The 21,125-nt window shown below is 44.0% G+C and overlaps 1 protein-coding gene across 8 annotated transcripts in view; it reads left to right on the top strand.

Moving 5' to 3' along the window:
- The window catches only part of FHDC1 (FH2 domain containing 1), a 40,286-nt gene that overhangs the window by 14,668 nt on the left and 4,493 nt on the right, over positions 1–21,125 (top strand). For all 8 annotated transcript variants that reach the window (XR_005020053.1, XM_036853505.1, XM_036853506.1 and 5 more), the window contains 9 exons: positions 1,788–1,849; positions 2,516–2,618; positions 8,252–8,337; positions 8,430–8,530; positions 11,180–11,250; positions 11,358–11,465; positions 13,225–13,295; positions 15,768–15,885; positions 19,168–19,332. Coding sequence is in view for 7 of the 8 variants with exons in the window: in XM_036853505.1 (XP_036709400.1) it covers positions 1,788–1,849; positions 2,516–2,618; positions 8,252–8,337; positions 8,430–8,530; positions 11,180–11,250; positions 11,358–11,465; positions 13,225–13,295; positions 15,768–15,885; positions 19,168–19,332 (885 nt within the window). In the remaining variant the exon portion in view is untranslated. The remainder of the gene's footprint in view (positions 1–1,787; positions 1,850–2,515; positions 2,619–8,251; positions 8,338–8,429; positions 8,531–11,179; positions 11,251–11,357; positions 11,466–13,224; positions 13,296–15,767; positions 15,886–19,167; positions 19,333–21,125) is intronic.

Consider the following 21,125-nt stretch of genomic DNA (forward strand, 5'->3'; position numbering starts at 1 on the left):
ATTAAATGACGTATTATTGACAGTTTACACAGTCCAGATCTACCCGTACAAAGCGAATAGTGGGTCATAGGTCATGGTGGCCCCTTACAAGATTAAGAAGGAAGGTTATCTCCTAAGGAGTTATCTTGTTGATGCCAGGGGAATGTTGCTCTTTATGGTTGAGCAGGTATTTCTGCTGATGGGGAGGTTTGGTCGATGCATAAGGCAGATACGCAATGCACAGTAGAGGGGAAAGAGGAGGCCAAAGGGCAGAGAAAAATTTTTATGTTTACATTTTCCTTGATTTGCCTTAGAATATGAATTTTTATTTCATCAATAACAATGTACTATAATAAAAGTTAGGTGAATGTGGTCTCTTTCTCAAAATATCTTGTACAAATTTAATGCCTTTTCCATCGTAACGAAGCACTTATCATGCACTATGGATGGAAGATTCGTTCTTACCGTAGATCTTAGCAACCTCGGCCTACGAGTTTTTTCTTTCCTTATTGAGAACTTTCACCTTTTCACTTAAAGGAAACTCTCTACGGCCTCTCTTTGGCATATGTAAGTTGCCGTCATCACTACTCCTGTGCTTTGGGGCCATTACTACGTAAAATAAGGCTCACTTGAGAACAAGCACTGTGGTACCGTGACAGTAACCCCATAACCAAGGTGGCTACTAAGTGACTAACGGGCAGGATACGCTGGACAAAGGGATGATTCACGTCCCGAGGCGTGAGATTTCAGATTTCATTACTCTGCTCAGAACAGCACACAGTTTAAAACGTATGAATTGTTTATTTCTGGAATTTTCCATTTAATATTTTCAGATTTCTGTTGACCTAGGGTAACTGAAACTGTGGGTAAGGGGAGACTACTGTAATTCTGAACAGCTTAAATCTGTTGCAGCCAAAATCTGGGCTTGGATGGTACATTAGAATAGCCACCATATTTTATTAACTCAAAGATGATCCATATATTATAAGACATATCCTGATTCCAGAGATATTCATATGCCAAAAAACAAAAACAAAAACGCATCTTAGACTTGGTAAAATACAGCACAAAAGTTTTCCTTTTTAAATTCTGAGTAAATAAAGTGTAGGACGCTTTCTTACCTCCTCCTAAAAGGGCTACTGGACATACATATTTTTTCCCAATGAAAATAAAATTTTCCTTTAGAAAAATATTAAGAATTTTATTATGTTTCTGAAAATAACAGTGTTGGTCCTTTTACATCCCTGAATCAGGGTTGGGACTCACTCTGCAATAGCTTCAGAGTTCAAATCTCATATGATTCTTGCTATGCTAAGACATCTGTTTCCAAATTAGGACTTTTAAATGTGGGCTATACTATTCTAAGAGGAAATTGCAAAATTTAGAAAATGTGAGTATAATTTATTTTAAATTATACAATATTAAAATAGATCTATATGGGAATTCCCTGCGGGCCAGTGGTTAAGACTCAGCGTTTTCACTGATGTGGGCCCAGGTTCGATCCCTGGTCAGGGAACTAAGAACCTGCAAGCCTCATGGTGCAGCCAAAAAAAACCCAAAAAGATATATGTAATTATTACCATTAAGGAAATATATATTGCAGAAAGTAAATTTGGGGAGATAATAGTATTTTGATATTCATAAAACTATATTAGGTGCATCAATTAATCACCAGATTTACATATTGGGAATTACTCTCTTATACATTAAAATTGGTGTTGTATTTTGATAGGTTTTAATTCTCTTCTTTCCTCCAACTCTTCTTATTCATACTTTAATAATCTCACGTGTCTTTGTTTTTTTTCCAGATTACTATCTTGGATGCAAAACGGAGCATGAACATTGGGATCTTTCTAAAGCAGTTTAAGAAGTAAGATTTTGCACACATTTGAAACTTTAGTCACATCCCTGCTGTCAGCATCAGAGTCTGTGGGTGTGAGCCGAAACGCAGATTCTAATGAGGGAAAGCCATCCCTCATACTTCCAAATTGTTTTTAGACACATGGCTTGAGGAGTCCCCAAGTGTGTGTCGCTTTCCGCTGTTTTCCTCCATAAAAACATAATCAGGTAGCTTGGAGTTCAGGGAGAATTGCCTTGGGTCATCTGTCCACGCCTGACATGTCAGGGAATTTATAAATTCACCTGAGGTGTTGCTCCATGAGTGGAGGATGGATGGGTGAGTCAAACAGTGTTAAATTCACGTGTCCTCAAGTGGAAAGGAGAGGGCTCTGGCTCCAGGAGGCCCACAGAACCGCTTTTCTTCTCCCAGAGAAGACTCCCAGTGGTTGTTGCTACCTTCGCCCTCTCTGGGATGCCCGAGGATGGTTTTCTGGGGACAGGGGCCTCTGGTGTATCAGGATCCCTGCTTTCCCTGGCAGTGGGGCTCTTACGATCGCTGACACAAAACCACCCATCAGACTGGGAAGGAGGCGGAATGGAAGGGAGGGTGGAGGTGGTTTGCTTTCATTTCCCCTGGCTTGTGTTTCTTCGGCACTCCAGCCAATGTGACAGGGAATCTGATCTTTGTCTTTTCAAGGTCTCCTCTGTCCATTGTGGAAGATATTCATCAAGGAAAGAGTGAGCATTATGGATCGGAGACATTACGCGAATTTCTTAAGCTTTTGCCAGAGTCAGAGGAGGTAAGGAATTTGGGGCGTGAGTTTTAGATGTTAGGAGTGAGAATAAAAGCTTAATATTTTTAGGAATGTCAGAACTCACATGGGAAGGGCACTCTCCTACCCAGAGCCAGAGTTTTCTCGCCTAACAAAAGTTACCCAGTAGAAAGAGCATGGGTTATCGAGTTGGAGAACCTAGGTTTAAATTGGCGCTGTTCCCTTAAGTGAGAAAGTTGGGCAAGTTTTCATAAGTCCTGTGAACTTTAGTTTCCTCACCTGTAAAATGAGGATAATGATGCTTACCTCACTGGATTGTTGATGATTAAGCCCTAGTTATGCATCTAACATGGTACTTGGCACATGGGAGCTCAATAAATGTTAGTTCCCTTTTCTGTCATCTAAGGATGATCTTTGCCTAGGGTGTACCTGGGGTTGTTTCATAATACATATACTTTTTAAAAAAAAAAGAAAAAAAACAACCACTTTTGAATAAAGATGCTCTAAAAACTGGAGAGATAGGTCAATTGTTAATAAATGTTGTCTATATAATTGATTAAAAGGTGGGGATTGCTATCATAGCAATATAGTACCACAATATAAATAAAGTATTGATTTTTTTTTTGGACCGAATTAACTAAATTTATGAATGATTAGGAGCTTGATAGGATAAAAAAGAGAAAAACAGTTTTGTAAAACCTTCCAAAATTGTGATATTGTCTATTTCTGAAGAAGTGACCCTTTAAAAATTTCAGTAATAAGTTACACGAATACATTTGCTTGTAAACACTTAAATAATACAGAGCCTTATAAAGTAAAAAGTGTAAGTTATCCTTTTACACATATTGCTGGCTTCTCCCTCCCCGATCTCTCTCCACTTCCTAGACATAATTTATGGAACTTGACTTTAGTGCCATTAATAACAACAAGAGAAATGTATTTGTGCTTTTTCTTTTCCATCAGTGATAAACTCACAATGCCAAACTGAGGGTCTTCGGGCGTAACTGGATATTTACGTATTCTGAGCTGCTCTCTCCACCTCGGGTTTTCTGTTTGCAAATCAATTATAATTTACCAAAGCCAAGATTAATTAATGGCATTTGTTAATGTTAGTAAAGGGTCTTAAAGAGTTGAGGGAAAGGTACATTAGATCAAAATTTACCCTGGATCCTATATACTGAACACTCCTTAATCTTTTATGTAAAGAATGGGCATTCCAAAATGTATTTTTTAAATTGAAGTGTAGTTGATTTACAGTATTGTGTTAGTTTTAGGTGTACTCAAGATCTTTTATTAGGATGGATAGTGTTTAATGAATTGAGTTTTCAAAAAGATTTAGTTGCTCTGGAAATCTCCCCGCTTGGGCATTTTTCATGCTTCCTCCTTAGGACTGCTCTGGTACCCAGTCCTAACGGAGCTCTAAATTTCCAACTAAATGGGAGTTAGGCATGAGGGAGGCTGCCAGCTTCATGCCATGAAGAGGCAGGAGGTTCAATGCGGTCTCCTTAATACCTTCCTTCCTAATTTAACGCTCAGAGGCGATTAAAAAATTAAATTAAAAAAATTTAAAAATGCAAAGCCTGTGGAAGACTAAGGGATCTTTCAAAGAAGCAACTTAGCTGTCGAACCTCTCATGTTTTAAAGAACCCTGTTTCTTGGGTTGTCTGCGGGATATAATTCAGAGGAAAGAGGCTGTTAAGGGCGTGATGACTAAAACCCACCCCAGCGCTGCCCTGAGACTCCGAGGCACTCTCTCACCCCCAGACAATTAGCTGAGTCCGGAGACGAGACGCCCGGGGTCCTGCACTGCCTTCCCAGCCGCTGGACCAGGCCATCCCCCTCCCCCTGCAGGGTCACCGGAGTGACCAGGGTCTGAGTATCTGACAAGCTCGTCACACTCCTGCTTGTTTACATTACCAGCTCAGCACACCCTCGGGCTCCTCTGGGAGCTTCCTTCAGCAGGTGCACCCTGACAGTCCTCAGGGCTGCTCGGCACCACCCCCCCCAAGACCAGCGGAGGGCGCCACCTCCTGACCCCTGCCACTGCAGGGACAGACTGGCAGTGCTGGGCGGCCCGGCCCCACGCGGACGCAGGACCTACCCTGCAGTCCTGGGCAGAGGGCAGAGGATGGCGAAGAGGCCAAGGAGGAGGCAAGGCCAATTGAGAGAGGGTTAGGAGTGTGGCAGAAAAATGCTAATAAACGCATCGTTGTGCGTTACCGTGCGTTGCTATGTTTGTGGGGTCACGTCCTGTGCTCATTCTTAGCACAAGGACGGGCGACACGTTGATCGGGTGCCCCACATTCCAGGCCCCAGATGGGGGCAGAGGCTATCGAGTGCTCAGCCCAGTGCCGGGCACACAGAAGGTCAATAAATCACACCCATGGTGTGTGTGTGTGTGTGTCTGTTTCATTTAATCCTCACAGTGACATTGTAAGCTATTCCTCATTTAACAGATGAGAAACTGGGGCCCACACAGGTTAGATAGAGCTTGCCTAGTGCCACATGACTAATAGGCTATGGAGGGCGGTGGGTTTGACCTGGTTTGTCTGACCCCAGAGCAGTTCCTTGGGCTGCACTCCACCACCTCCCTCTGAGGAAGGAAGGGCAAAGGTTCCCCAAACCCCGCCTCACTTCAGGCTGGCCTTGCGTCACCTCCGCTCTCACGAAGTACTGGTGTGAGTGTCACTCATAATACTGTCAACTTATCAGCACACTGAACTGATGAACGGAAACGGCCCAGCTGCCAGGCTAACCCCAGGTTAATTTGTTTTCAGACGTCCTCTGCCCTTCACCACAAAACTTTTATCTGGCACGTTTTTTGTCTTGCCTCAAACTCATGATTAAAACTTGCTGAGGGAGAAGGTAGACTCAGAAATAAAAGCATGCTCCCTGTCTGGGCCCTGAGAGGTGGCTTGAGAAGAATCCCTTCTCTGTGTTGGCGCTGGTACCCTACTGCCACAGTCAGCATCATGGATGCAGGGCTGGAGGTGGAACTGCTGTCTATGGCAGCAAGTTGAGTCGCCTCCCCTGATATTTTTATCACCTCATTCTTACCTTGTTTGTTTACTCTCTGTTCCTGGGAGGAGGAAGCCCCAGTGTCTTCTCTTGGGTGGGTCTGCTGGTGGGAAACCCTGCTGTTTCAAGGCCATGTGAGTGGAATTAGAGGGGATGAAGGAGGCCTGCCCTTTGGAATGCGTGAGTCTTAAGGAGCACGCTGTTCGCTGTTAGAGCAGAAACCGGGCACAGCCGGGTCATAACGAGAGTCCCTTGGCTCAGCCAAGAAAATGATGCCTAACAACGTTTGCTAAATGCTTTTTGATGATGATGAGAATGCAGAATAATTATAGGGTCTGTCCACCCTCTTTTTTACCTTCCTCTCTGTGAAGGCACAGTAATCCCTCTTAATGAACATAAATCTCATTTCGAGATGGAATTAAGAACTGTATACATGGCATTTAAATCAAATACTATCTTTAGTATCACCATTCTCTTGAACTCCATAAACATTTTTCACTCATTATGTAAGTGAAGGTGATTAATCATTGTTCATTTACAGTTCAGCACATGTTTAATAGAAATATCTACCAAGTGTACTTAGCATGACCTGTTCTTGTGCTTCAGACAGGAAACTGTGCTGTGATTCTCAGAAGTTTTGCCCATGCTACATATATGGTCTTATAAAAAGGCACAGCCCCGCTCTGCCCCTGCCCATATATGGTGAATCATTAGACTGTAGTTCAGGAGGGACCAGAATTCATCCTGTGGCTTTCTCAGTTCAGAAACTAGGCACTAGTTTGGGTTTAGCTAATGCAGAAGTTCCATCATCTGCCCTTAAATTTAGTAAGGCTGAAAATGGAAAATTCAATTTGGGGCACTAAAGGTAGGGGAAATAATGCAATTCTATAAATGGCTATTTTCTGCCCATTGTGGGGAAAAATGTAGTCTTAAGGCCCAGACTTAATACCAGGGTGTCTGGGGTGTGCATCTGCACTGTTACATTTTTTTTTTTTATTTATTTATTTTTTATTTTTGGCTGTGTTGGGTCTTTGTTTCTGTGCGCGGGCTTTCTCTAGTTGTGGCAAGTGGGGGCCACTCTTCATCGCGGTGCACGGGCCTCTCACCATCGCGGCCTCTCCCGTTGCGGAGCACAGGCTCCAGACGCGCAGGCTCAGTAATTGTGCACTGTTACATTTTGATGCAGATATTTCAGTTTGTGGATCTTTGCAAATACCCCTCCTCTGTGCTTTTGAACTGTTATTTCCTATTTTTCAAGAGGTTTAAAAATTAGGTTATTTTTATGGGCACCTAACATAATCCAGGGGGTGGAAGAGAGAAAGCTTTATAAAACATAACAAAGTGGTAAGTGCTTACTGGGAACAGTTAGCTTCAAAGACAGGCTATCAGCTTTACTCTAGAAGTCTTTTTTTTTTAATTGAAGTATAGTGTATATATATATATATATTTTTTTCCCGATTCTTTTCTTTTATAGGTTACTACAAACTCTAGCAGTCTTAAGGTGCTCCTGACCATAAAGTGTTGTTGGAAGACTCTCCATTACAGTAGACAGAGATGTGTTTTTTGGGTTGGTCCTGTTTTCTCTGTGGGGAAGGCATGCCTTGCTCTCTGATGCAGTTTGAGAACTTTCTCTTTGCCTGCATCCCTACTTGCTAGCTGTTTGGCTATATTCCTATGTTGGAACTCTTTTTTTTTTTTTTCTTTACTACAGTTGAAGGGATATTTGTGTGTTTAATAACTTTTAGTATAACTTTTTACAGGAGTAGTACATGCTCATTGTGGACATTTTAGGAAATAAAAATGAGCAGCAGATGAAAATGATAATGACTGTGGTGATTCTATCACCTAGCGTAGACGTCTGGTTTGTCTTGTTCCTGTGTTTGTAGTGTGTGTGTGGAGGGTCGGGGCATAGTAGACACTTCTTTTCTTAATTTACAGAAGTGGGATCCACTGTACACACTCTTTATGTTACCTGATTTTTTTTCACAGGGGGAAATCTTGACACTGATCTTTCAATTGTTTAAGCCGTTTTCCTCTTTATCTTCCTGCTGGAGAGCCAGTGTGTACTCAGCTCAACATCCAGTGGTCCCTTCCTATAAAGCTACTAGATGTGAAGGAGGACTTGTCCTCAGAAAGAAGATCTGTGTTAGACACCCTCCCCCAGTCTAAGTATCTTATATGCAAAATACTCAAAATAATAAGATTTTTTCCTTTATGACTCAAAGGCTCTGCTATAGTGACTATCCAGTCTCTTCTTTCTTCTTCCAAACAGTGGTCTCCCTTCCAGATTATAACTTACAGAACGTTTGCATCCTTGGAACCGATCCTTTCCCTTTAGTAACCTCTCTGAGGATTCCGGTGGCTCCAGCTTTCTGGTTCGTGTGGGATTGTTTACGCCCACATAAGTGGCACAGCTCTCCTCTCCCTAATTTGCTTGTTTGGGTTTTTTTCTTTTAAACAACAAAGTAGTAGCTGTGATGATTCCCTTTTCTGTCTTTTCTTAGGCTGACATTTTTATTAATTTGAATTTAGCACTGATATCCTTAATTTCCTAAAGGAATTCTAAGATGAAATTTAAAATGATGTTCCATTCTAATCATTTGTCCTTTTTTTCTTGACCCACTTTTCCATCTGTCTTTTAGATAAAGAAACTAAAGGCATTTAGTGGAGACGTGGCCAAGCTGTCCCTAGCAGACTCCTTTCTGCACTGCTTAATTCAGGTGCCAAAGTAAGGATCACCCATCACTGTTCTTTGCAGAGTAAGGTTTTAAAATCAACAAGGTCAAATTCTACACTGTAGCTGTACTTTTTGTTTTTCAGCTATTCACTGCGGATTGAAGCCATGGTGCTAAAGAAAGAATTTTTGCCTTCTTGTTCTTCTCTATACACAGATATAACCATTCTAAGAACCGCTACAAAAGGTGAGTAAATACATGATGCTTCGTGTAATTTGATTTGATTAATTTTGGTAGCCGTTTATTTTTAAAAAACTGTTCAATTGAAAAATTAGATACGGAAAGTTCCATTTCTGATATGCTCTAAAAAGGGAAATGAGATGTTACCAGGGATGGTATTTAAAGTTTATTTCCATTTACTTTTCTGCCTCCCCCGGTTAATTAATTTAATTAATTGACCAATCAATCAATTAATTAGCATATTATCCTCCTGTAAAAGAAGGTTTCTTTCATCTCAAACTTAGGAGTAAACCTTGTTGGTTGCAGCTTGCTTTTGTTCCTCTCCTAGATTAGCTTTCTGTGTATGTGTGTGGTGTGTGTATGGTGTGTGCTTAGTGTGTGTATGGTGTGTGTGTATGGTGTGCATTTAGTGCGTGTGGTGTGTGCATAGTGTATATATGGTTCATGTTTTGTGTCTGTGTTGTAGTATGTGGTGTGTGTGTAGTTGTGTATGTGGTGTGTGTGTAGTTGTGTGTGTGTATGTGGTGTGTCTGTGTGTGTAGTATGTGGTGTGTGTGTAGTGGTGTGTGTCTGGTGTGTGTGTAGTATGTGGTGTGTGTGTAGTTGTGTGTGTAGTATGTGGTGTGGGTGTAGTTGTGTGGTATGCAGTGTGTGTGTATGTGGTGTGTGTGTAGTGTGTACGTGGTGTGTGTATTATGTGGTGTGTGTGTAGGTGTGTGTAGTATGTGGCACATGTGTAGTTGTGTGTAATATGTGGTGTGTGTGTAGTATGTGGTGTGTGTGTAGTTGCGTGTGTCTGGTGTGTGTGTAGTATGTGATGTATGTGTAGTTGTGTGTGGTGTGTTTAGTATGTGGCACATGTGTAGTTGTGTGTAATATGTGGTGTGTGTGTAGTATGTGGTGTGTGTGTAGTTGTGTGTATGTGGTGTGTGTGGTGTGTGTATGTGGTGTGTGTGTAGTTGTGTGTATGTGGTGTGTGTGGTGTGTGTATGTGGTGTGTGTGTAGTGTGTATGTGGTGTGTGTAGTGTGTGGTGTGTGTGTAGTTGTGTGTGTACATGGTGGCGCGTGCTCACAGCCTGGGCCCGGGACCAGCTGCCTGTCTCCTCCAGCGCTCTGGCCTCTGTTGGCGGCTGGGACCCTGCTCTTCCGGAAGCATCCCTCCTTCCCTCCTGACTCCTCCCCAGGCATCTCCTGTTCCTCTTCTACCAGCTTTCCTGATGTTTCTGCTCCAGTGGTGTCTTCTCCCACCCGCGTCCCCTCCAGACTCTAACACCTGGTGGGCTCATTACATTTGAGAGAGAGCAACTTGCTAATTTTTGCTCGCCCCTTGGATAGCCTCCTCAGGTTGCTCTAGTGTCTCATTCCATAGGGTTGGGAGCTTGCTTTCTGGCATGTACGGCACTGAGAATGCCGGCTCCAAGGCAAAGTCTCTGGTGCTCCCTGGCCCTCACAGTTTCCAGCATTCATCAGCTGGGATCTCCAGCCTGATTTCCTCCTGGTCACTTTCTGGATTCCTAGTTATTGTGGTAGAATGTTTATTCCAATTTGGTTTTCTTGTTTAGTTGCTCTGACTTGTATTAAGTTTTTCTCTTCAGCTCATCATATTTTCTTCATTTTAGAGAGGAGACTAAGAATTAAGAAGAATTTTCTTCTTTCAATATAGAGGCCTTTTAAAATTTCTTCCTGTGTCAAGCCTAAAGCAGCAATTTTGAAAGAATTGTCTCTCCTGTTCAAGTAGAGATGGGAAAATATGTTTTCATATTGAGTGATGCAAATTTGTGGCCACGGTGGAAACGTTTCTTATCTGGTTACTCTTCAAAACCTGGCCTTCTTAGATAACACAGTATAGGCAGTGACCCAAGTGTAAATTTTTGAAAGTAATACCAGACTTAATGGAGAATATTAGCTTAACAATATCATAGGTGACATTTTATTACCTATATATACAGTAATTTTAATAATTAAATTTTCTTTTCAGCTTTTCAAATACATTAGCAATTTTTAATATTGTTTATTTGCATAGGTGTGTGTACAAAAGACTTCATGTTTAACGAACTAGTTTACCAATATATGACAATGATAAGTTCCTTGTTAAACCTTTAAGCCAATCCAAATGAAATGTAGAGTTTTAAATAAAATGGAAAGGTTCTCTGGGTACCTGCCGCTAAGGGTTGGAGCTTTGCAAGTTATTTACCTGAAATCCCAGCCTGTTTACTTTTTATCTCCTCATAGCTCATCAGCTGAGCAAAATGCTGCGCACTATTCGTTGTCATAGTCCATAAATATAGTCTCAAAGGATATAAAGGAAACCATAAAGAAATAACTGCTGAGAGGAGATTATTCCTGTAACACAGTGTGCTGCTTTTCCTAAGGCTTTTGTATTCTCCACTCCTTGACAATGTTCATTATCAAAGTATGTGTGATACTTAAGTGTCATACATATTCGATTCCCAGTTGAACACTAGGATGTGCATCACCAGTAGCCAGTGGTACATTATATACCATGCAGTGTGCTACTTTGTTTGTTTCAGTCTTTTATACAGTTTAGGGTCAGAGCTTGCTTCAGACACACTTGAACTTGGATGTGGTAGCTGTCTCGTGTGTGTTTAAGCTGAAGCCTTCTCTAAGATACCGTGGTGTATTCTTTCTGACAGAGCTGATGTCATGTGAGGAACTACATTCGATATTACACTTGGTGCTGCAAGCAGGGAATATCATGAATGCAGTAAGTGAAGCTCAAAAAAAAAATGTTAATGTTGTATTTCCAACTTTATTTCTAAAGGTCTGTCTAAAGGTGTATGTATATTTTTTCTTTTGATTTGTCTTCTTTAGGGAGGGTATGCTGGCAATGCAGTAGGATTTAAACTATCTTCTTTGCTCAAATTGGCAGACACAAAAGCAAATAAACCTGGGATGAATCTCCTGCACTTTGTTGCACAGGTATGTGGAAGTGATTGATACAGAGAGAGAATGTACGTTACCCACCCCCGCCCCCAAGGCAGTGAAGTTTTTCAGAGGTGTAAGGTGGCATCAAACAGAGTCAGGAAAGGGCACCGTAGGTGCCAAGAAGGTTCTATTTGCAGACTCCTGAGTTGGGCTGCACCTGGGGTTACAGGCCTGGAGGGAAGTGGAGGGGTCAGGGGTGAGGCGGAGTGGTGGCTGGGGAATCTGGACTCCATGCTTTAGCCATGGGGAGCCAACAGAAGTTTATACACAGCACCACGGCCTGACCAGGTATGTTTTTGTTGCTAGGGAAATGAGGCAACGTGGAGGGTGGGTTAGAGTGGAGAGAGAATAGAAATAGGGGTACCTCTTGGTGGAAGTTGGCGCTCCTTGTTTGGCGAGAGTTGAGAATCAGAGTAATGGCCACAGGGATGGAGAGCAGGGGCCTGGGTGTTGAAACATTTCCGAGTTGACCTGACTAGATTTTTGACGCGTTGTGTGTAAAGAGTGGAAGAGTCAGAGCAATGAGGGGATCTCTTGCATATTTTCCTTGTGAACTGGGGGTTACAGGGCCTTGCCGTTCACACAGCGTTTGGGGTCTGAACCCTGTCCATCACTTGCATTTTTGACTGGGTCTGTGTGACACCCCAGTAACTAGTTACAAAGCCAGAGATCAGCCAAGGACAGTTCTCTCTTTGTTGTTAAATTATCTCAAAGAGCGAATTGTGCTGGTTTGTTTTTCCCATTGAATCTCCTCGTTGTTTTGACAGCGATCACATAGATACAGCTTCACCTGGGAGGAAAGCTGTGTTGCAGCCTTGTTTCACGTATGAGCTTCAGAATAGAACAGGGAGATTTTGACTTGTCCTTTATTAGCTGTACTTCCTCAGACAAGTTACTTAAGCCTTAAGTTCCTCAATTTCTTCATCTAATGATGGGGGGTAGTGATACCTCAAAACTAGGTAATTGAGAGGGCGGAGGGAGATAATTCCAGAACGCGCTTATTACCTCAGTGTTCCGAATATGGTAAGCTCTCCATAAACAATACACACTATTATGACTGTATTCTTCAGAAGACAGAGGGCACATTGAACTTGGCACTAATTTGTGCCAATTTTCAGGGCATTGAAACCAGAAAATGTGTTCCTCATCCCATGTGGCTTGCAGCATCTCCCGGCTGCCCTTTTAGATCCCCATATCCAGGTGCTCTGTGTAGCTTGGCCCTGCCCATGCGGGGAAGTTTCCTGAGTTGGTAACTGCCCCCTTCATACCTGCCTTCTTTGTACCCTCTGAACAGATGAAGGATCCAAACACCCCCATGGCCTGTGCACCTTCTGATTAAACTCAGTTTGCAAACTGGTCTAACAGCTGCAAGTAGCTCGGTCAAGTAGAGGCATACTCATAGGTATGGGTGGTATTTCAGCAGGATATATTGGATTCTCTTAGGAACAATGAGCCCTGCTAAGCCGCCGCCTCCTTCCACTGAGTCTTCATGCACATGAGTCGTGTTTCATGTCAGGATCAGTTGCTCTGGGAAGTTAAGTGTTTCTTGAGAGTAGGAGAGTTCTGGTCAGTCTTACTAAGAATATCAGACTAAGAGTTCATGACTCAGTGAATTGCTTTGAATGTATCAAGCCTAAAAATGGGAACAGTGATTTTATGGTTCCTTTAAGCCCTGAAAAAATTTTCTCCATATAGTGGATAAAATTCCAGTTTTATCCCTATATAGTGAGAGAAAATTCTGGTTTTGTTCCAGGAAGCCCAGAAGAAAGATGCCCTGCTTCTAAACTTTTCTGAAAAATTGCATCATGTTCAGGAGGCTGCTAGGTAAGCAAGGAAGAGAATTGTGAGAACAAGGTTTTTTATTGTTTTTCTTTAACTACCTTCTTATGAAAACTGATGAATATTTTACAAGTTCTGGATTCAGGTTTGAAATTTTAAAAGTTTTGTCTTGTTGAACTTTCAGACCTTCCTTTCATTTGGTTACAGAGGTATGTGTGCACCTTTGGAATTTGGGGGTTTTGAAAAATTAATCTTTATTTTTAATCTAAAAAACTCCTATTGCAGTCTATTGTAATGAATCTCATCAGTGTAAAAATATATCTGTATATATATATACATATGGATTAAGAACTTCAAATACCTCCACACCCAAAAGATAGGGCTCAAAGAACACAGCCTGTTACGTTGGGAGTTGGTATATATCAGGCAAGCTTCCAGGGTCATACATCACTGATTCCTTTAGAATCTAACATGGTACGTTTATTTTCTATTGCATTAAAAGAAGTTGGAACCATACCAAGGGCTGTGAAAGGATTTTGTCTTAAATTAGTCACTCAACTTTGCAGAGAAAGTATCTACCAAACATAAAGCTGTATTTACATCACTGTTTACTTCTGATCCTAATATAGATGTGTATTTTAACATAGCTGTAATCTGTGTATACATGCTATTTTGAGTCCTGTGCTTTTAAATTTACAATACATAGCCACGCATCAGTGGTAAATGTTCAACGACCAGCTTTTTAGGGAGAAAAGTCCTGATTTGTAGCAACTGCTGATTTCCATGGCGTAAATACTGCTGCCATGGCTGATCTCAAGCTCCCAATGTAGCACTACTGACTGTGGAGCTGGGGAGGGATACCCACAGCCACAGCTGTGTCCCATGAACTGGCTCCAGCACCTCACCTCACGTATCAACCCAGTGCATGTCATCTGCTTGTTATCTGAGGGACTCTATCCAGTTGGGACAGCTGTGAACCGTATGCATAAACACATGAACCAGAGCTTTCTAAGCCCCACCCCGCCACTGGCCCACATCTCGGTGTTACTGGCTGCAAACATCTAACCACAGATGACATGTCTTTCCCAAAGTGAGATTATCCGTCCAAAGGTGTAAACAGTTCATAGTTCATATTTACAGATCACCAGAGTATTCTCCCCAAAGAATGAGCATTTTCAAAGATGTAAACTGTTTTGGTTTCTGAATTACTAACAGAAATTTGTGTGGGAATATTTTTTCCACTTCCTAGTATGGAAATGTTTCTAAGAGATACATAGAGAAATAACCGTTCCATTTCTGGTCAGAGTTAGATGGGGAAAGTTAGCTAGATATTGTCTTAGAAAAAACTTATTTACTAAGGTTATTTATTTGAAATGGAAAGTGAAGTACAAACAGGTCATAGGTGGGTGCCGGTGACCAGTGAAGGTGGAAAACTATTTTTTTTTATAAATTTATTTATTTTATTTATTTATTTTTATTTTTGGCTGCGTTGGGTCTTCGTTGCTGTGTGTGGGCTTTCTCTAGTTGCGGCGAGCAGGGGCTACTCTTTGTTGCGGTGCGTGGGCTTCTCATTGCGGTGGCTTCTCTTGTTGCGGAGCACGGGCTCTAGGCACACGGACTTCAGTAGTTGTGGCACGTGGGCCCTGTAGTTTTGGCTCACGGGCTCTAGAACCCAGGCTCAGCAGTTGTGGCGCATGGACTTAGATGCTCTGCAGCACGTGGGATCTTCCCAGACCCAGGGCTCGAACCCGTGTCCCCTGAGTTGGCAGGCGGATTCTTAACCACTGCGCCACCAGGGAAGCCCCTGAAGGTGGAAAACTATTGCATAAAAAAAAAAGTTAGAATTGATCATGGAAGCATGAAAGCATCTTGATTCATGAATTTGCTAATTGAATTCCACCTGGATTTAGGTTTCATCTATTCGCTTTACCAGGCGACATAAACATCATTCATGCTTTATTAATCTGGGTGTGACATATGTCACAAAAGCCTTGCCATCAATTCCACCATTTCTCTCCAGAACTGTTAGCTGTGTGTCAGTTCTAAGACACAGGGTGCTGACTCTGGTTGCCTGTGGCGAGCAACATGCAGTTTGTGTAGTGTCTCCGTATCACCCTTAGTACCCCGTTTATCAGCATGCGCTGCCTTGCTTTTCATGGGTTAGAGCTTTTGTATTTGCGTTTCATGGCCAGAGGAAAGTATAAGTATCTGAGTCCTGCTGAATTCTAAGGCTGATGGCATAAAGATGTTCAGACCTAGTTCATGAAAAGCTTCACAAGTCCCATGCTTTTGGTTATCTCACCAGCAAGAACAAAATTACAGCCTGCTCTTTGAACCAGTGTGTGTCTTTAGGAAGGAATCGCCTCTTAAGGAAACATAGGAGGAAACTCTAGATACAGAGGTCGGTAAACGTAATCGTGGTAGCTCTCCCCTTCTGTTTCCAGGGTCTTGTCTGATGTACCTGCGTGACACCTGGCCTCCTGTACCAGGTACCCACTCTCCCCTTTCTTCTTTCAGATTATCTCTGGATAACACAGAGGCAGAGCTGCACTCACTCTTTGTCAGGACAAGATCTCTAAAGGAGAACGTCCAGCGGGATGGCGAGCTCTGTCAGCAGATGGAAGATTTCCTTCAGGTGTGTGTGTGATTCGAGTCAGTCCCTCTGATCTCATCTTCAGCAGCCCCTCAAGGCTGGTTACATTTGCAGGGCTGTTTGTGGAAGCAGCAGGTTCCCATTCATATTTTTTCCCCCAAGTCGGTAAAAGGAAGTTTGTATTTCAGTGCCCAGCCTTTGCTGGGTTGGTTTTTTGGCAGAGGATATTGAATATGGTCTAACCCTGAGGCTTTGGTTAGGGACAGGGTCTCTGTTTATCTCTGTTCTGTCTGCGTGATGGCACCGCCCGGGAGTGAACTGGGATCCCTTAAGCTTACACTTGGCAGCTTCTGCCTGGTAACTCAGGTTGTGCTTCTAAAGCACGGTTCAGGAGTTCCTGTCTCCCACTTGAACTTTTGGACACCAGTAGGAAGTTCCACGGAGATCGTTAAAGACATCTGAGCACTTGGGCTGTTGTTCCTTCAGTTGTTTTTGTGGCAGAAACAAGCTCCGTTTTGGCATGTTTTATAGGGAGGGCAGGAGAACACACCAGAGCCAGTGCCTCTCACCACCCCAAATGCACCAGCCCCACAGGGTGTGGCAGGAGCTGTTCGGAATAACATCAACAAAACCCAGCAGAGAGAACATGTCTGTGACAGCTCACTGTGACTCACTAATCACAGTCTGACATACTTCTTTTATCTTCCTTATTTTTTTAAAAAAAAGGTGGCACCTTTTCATGCTTTCAGTCTTTAGTGAAATGGTGTGCTGCCTTCAGTGTCAGGGCTTCGAGGCTCATGAGCTGGAATACATGAGGCAGGGCCGCCCTGGGCGGTGGAAAGGGACCAGTGCTTTTGAGGGTTAGACCAACCTCAGCCTCCCCTCGTTTCCTTGTAATGAAGTCACATCAAATGCTGTGAGCTGCAGCTCCCGTCAGCGAACATTTGATTTTGTTTGGCTCTGCTGGGAGTTTGTTTTTATTATTAAACACATGTTCTGTATTTTCTTTCATAAGTCACTAAACTCTAATTTTCCCTTAAAAGTGCACAGATTTTCTTCTCAAAGTGAGACAACAAAGCAAACACCACCACAGAATCATCTAAGAGTAGCTAGGAAAACACTCAGCAGTAAAGACAAATGGAACAAATCCAGAAATTCAAGGAGAAGGCCTGTCACACATCAGGAGGAGGATTCTGGAGGTCTCATTTCTCAGTTCTTATATTAAATGTTAATCTCTTATGATAAATAGTAGCACAGAAGGCTTATGATGCAAAGCCATACCCCCGGACTGCTCTTCAGAAGCAATCTTGTTTTCACTCTGAACTCGTCTTCCTGGTAGTCATCTTTATCTCTCTAAGTAAACTGTTCCACGCAGCTATTTATTTTTCTTTTTTAAGTTCACTTTCTTTTTAAATGGGGGAAATACAATTTTTTAAGTTAGGTTATGGTCCGGCCACGAAGGGCTCTGAATGCCAGTCTGAAAACTTTGCTCTCTAAGCCGTGGTGAACCATTTTTGAGCAGAAAAATGACAGGAACACAGTTTTGCAGATATGTTTCAGTGTTTTGACCCTTTGGGTGAGAGGTACCAAGTGCACTGGTGTGGAACTTTGGTCCACAGCAGACAAGTTCGAGCTGGAAAGTTGAGTTTGCTGCCACAACTGCCAATCTGTCATTCATGTTTTGCCAGTGTCACTTTGGGCTTCTTCATCTGTGGCCTTAACCATGAGGAAAGGGTTCAGCAACCAGCTCTTGGCAAACAACTCTGAGCGTGGTGGCTTTTCAGGCCCTATTCAGAATGTTTCACTTTCCCAAGTCCTAAGGGGACTGCAAGCGCTCAGGCACTCTCCCTGTCCCCACAAGATCTGCGATGAGACATCCCAGGTGGAGTAAGCGCCCATGAAGATTCTTGTCAAAGTCCTGTTTTTCTGCAGTTGAGCTGTTCTTGGCTGGAATCCACCTTTCCCCCTGTGTGAGAATGACAGGCAAAGATTTATCCTTCCATTAATACCCTTCTCTCCTCGAAGAAAAATACAGCGTTAACGCACACACTGCCTCGGGTTACTGACTCAGATGGTTACTTTCTCTGGTATTTGGTTTCCTAAATAGTTTTGGTTTCCTGCTACCTCTCGAATGTGCTTGGTGGAAGAAAAGGGCTTTGAAGGGGGTTAGTGTGTGGGTAGGTGGGAGGGGACGCGTCTTCTCGGAATTTCTCCTGAGATTCTCTTTAGTGTTCCAGGAGTGAGCCCATCCGCCAGGTGGGCAGCCCGCAACTTCACTATTTCCCACGCCCAGCCCTCCACCCAAGAAGAATTTTCTCAAATAGAAGTGTGATTTCATAAAGGAATATACCCCATGCATTCCTTCTTCATATAAGCCTTGTTATCCAGTGAAAAAGAAAGCACTGTCAGGCTTCACTGTGACCCCAAATGCTGTCTCCCCGGGGATACATCTCCTCTACCTGCTGCTTCCTCACCTCAGCTCAACAGGAAATGTCACTGAGCTGCCGTCGGGGACATTTGCTTGTGCCTTTGGCCCTGGGGATCCCCATCCTGAAGGGGCTGGGGCTCAGTGGAGGAGAGCGGGCTTCCTTTGGCCCCACTGTGTTGCTGCAGTACTTGAGTCTGTATGGGCCTTGGAGACGTTGTCCTAGAAGAATTAGGAAAAAATAAAGAGGCCAAGAGGATTGATTTGTATAGGGCAGTAGTTCCAAGCCATGGGTACCCATCAGAACCTCCCGGGGAGTTTTAATAAAGTAATGGCAGGTCCACCCCAAATCTACTGAATGGCTTGGGGGTGAGGGGTGCAAGCGTGGGCCATAGACAGAGCTGACTCAGATAAGAAGCCCTGGCTGGGCATTTGTCCCTGCAGGGGTGACACTGACCCTGATAGAGCTCATTTGGGGGTAAGATTAAATCCCTCTCAATGGGGCAGACCTCTGAATAAGACAACTGGTCAATATAAATGACTTCCGGGACCCTGAAGTAGACCCTTGGCCCAGTATAAGCCTCAGTCATGAGAGAAGGAAGAACAGATACAGACAGATGCAGGGTTTTCCTTAACAACACCAACTGCACTCCTGTGCCATGTGTCCAGTGACATTACAGGGGAACATTTGGTTGGTGGCATCCTCCAGCTTAAAGCTCTTCAGTCTCCTGTGGCTCTCAGGCCTTGCACAGGGGTTCCCCTCGCTTCCCCAAGGTGTTGTTTGGGGTGAATTACTCTCCTGTCAGCTCTGAGGGACGTGCAGTGAGACCTGAAACTGAACCCCAGGCAGCAGGCAGAGCGCTTACCTCAGCGTGTGCTGTTTGTCCCCTTCCCCGCAGTTTGCCCTGAAAAAGCTGGCAGAGCTGGAGCGCTGGAAGCAAGAGCTCCAGGATGAGGCCCACACCCTCATCGACTTTTTCTGTGAAGACAAAGACACCGTGAAACTGGACGAGTGCCTTCAGATATTCAGAGACTTCTGTGTCAAATTCAACAAAGCAGTGAAGGTACGGCTCTGTGTTTTCTGAGTTGTCAGGATTTTTCTTTTTCCTCTTCCCAGCCAGCCCTCTGCCTGTGGCAGAAAGGTGCTTCAGCAGCTCCGCGGCATTAGGAAGGTCTGGCCCCGGCGGTGTTGCCCAGCTGTCACTCGGGATTCCGGGGAAAGGCTCTGCCCTCTCAGCCCCGAGCCTTTCCCTGTTGGCAGGAGTCTAGTGTTTGGCTGCCTTTGCTACTTAGCTGCTCATTCCTACGCTCGCTCTGATGCCCTAAAAGCATTTTGTTAGGTTTTTTTAGGATGGCAGTCACGATATTAAGAGGCCTCTTTGAAGACCCTTCCCCCTTCCCAGGAGACATTTTCCTTTTCCAGGGGGACCTTTGTCGCAGGGGGATGATGGGAAGGCCCTCACTCCCCTGTTTTAAGCTCCATAGCCATTGCCAGGGCTTGGCATCTGGGGAACCAGGCTGTCCTCGGCCAGAGTGGGCTTCAAAGTGCCCGGATAGTGAGGGAGTCTGCTGCTGTCTGAACATGACTGCTGCTTTCTTGCCCTTCAGCCTCCGGGTCCAATAATCTCTGAGTTCATGCAGAAGCCAGAAAACTCTTTGGGTTGCTTGGCTTTGCAAATAAAACTTTCATCTGTCGATTAAAAGCAAAATAACATCCCATCATTTCAGGTGCTGATAAGGAACAAAGTACTCGTGGGTCACCTCTTTCCCTATATTTTAAGTGCAGGTTTGTCCTTAGCTGAATTTCTCTGAGGGGTTGCTCAAGCGTCTCCCCAGCCCTAAGTGAGTAACTGGAGTTCTCAAGCTGCCTTTCTCTGTCCAGCGAAGAGGAGGCTGAGCCTGTGGCCACGTTTCCTCTCCCGTATCCAAGCAGTGAGGTCAGCAGGCAGAGGCGCTGGTGGGCGGTAGCGGCCAATTTGGCTCTTTCTGAGGCCCTCACTCCCAGTCAGAATTCTCCAGGCCCATGAGGCCACCTGTATGATGCTCTCAGCCCAGCTGTCCTGAGAGCCAGGAGCTGGCCCCATGCCCTCCCACAGGCAGCCTTGAAAGGAGAAGACCTGGGACCCTGGGGAGCCCGAGGCCAGAGCTGCAGGAGGGGCGCAGAATTTCCGGTCAGAGCCAGAGCCTGTCAGAAACTTGGAAGGGAAAGTCCACTGTTTGAGGAAATTGATTTTCAAGTAAAAAGCGCTAACGATAACAGATTTGGGTGCGACATCTGCACGTTTACGTGACACGAGTATATTTAAGGACAGTAAAGCGTGCTTTGGTGTGTGCATTTGTTCCGGTTCGGTTTGTTGCGGGAGGGCTGGCTCCTTGGAGCAGGGAGAAAGGTAGAAAGATTTGTAAAGCAAATCCTCCTCTCCGATTGTGGGAAGTGGGTGGGGCATAAGGGACAGAGCCTCGGTGGCATTTCTGGTGTTTCTTTACCAGGGAGCATTCAGAGAACACAGATTGAAAGGCATCTCTTAATGTCCTGATTCTACATTTATGCATCCAAATCATTGTTAAGTAGAATGTGTGCACATGAGTGTGTGTGTGTAGATGTTTCCATGCAACACAGATTCTTTTAACACCCATAGTATTTTTCTCTCTGCTCTGGCCTAAATAGCACTTTCCTGGAAGTCCTTTCTGTCTTGCCCTGCTTAGAAACCAAGTTGGGTTTCCTCCGAGTTGAGGTCTCGGGCATGTGTGGAATCACAGCCCGCACTGAGGGCACAATGCCTTGACTGGAAGTTGGGCCCAGGGATCTGATGACAACCTTAGGCAGATGGTTGGGGCCAGGCCTAGTGTGCACGCC

The sequence above is a fragment of the Balaenoptera musculus genome, chromosome 5 (assembly GCF_009873245.2).
Source record: "Balaenoptera musculus isolate JJ_BM4_2016_0621 chromosome 5, mBalMus1.pri.v3, whole genome shotgun sequence".
In the NCBI taxonomy this organism is placed as follows: Eukaryota; Metazoa; Chordata; class Mammalia; order Artiodactyla; family Balaenopteridae; genus Balaenoptera; species Balaenoptera musculus.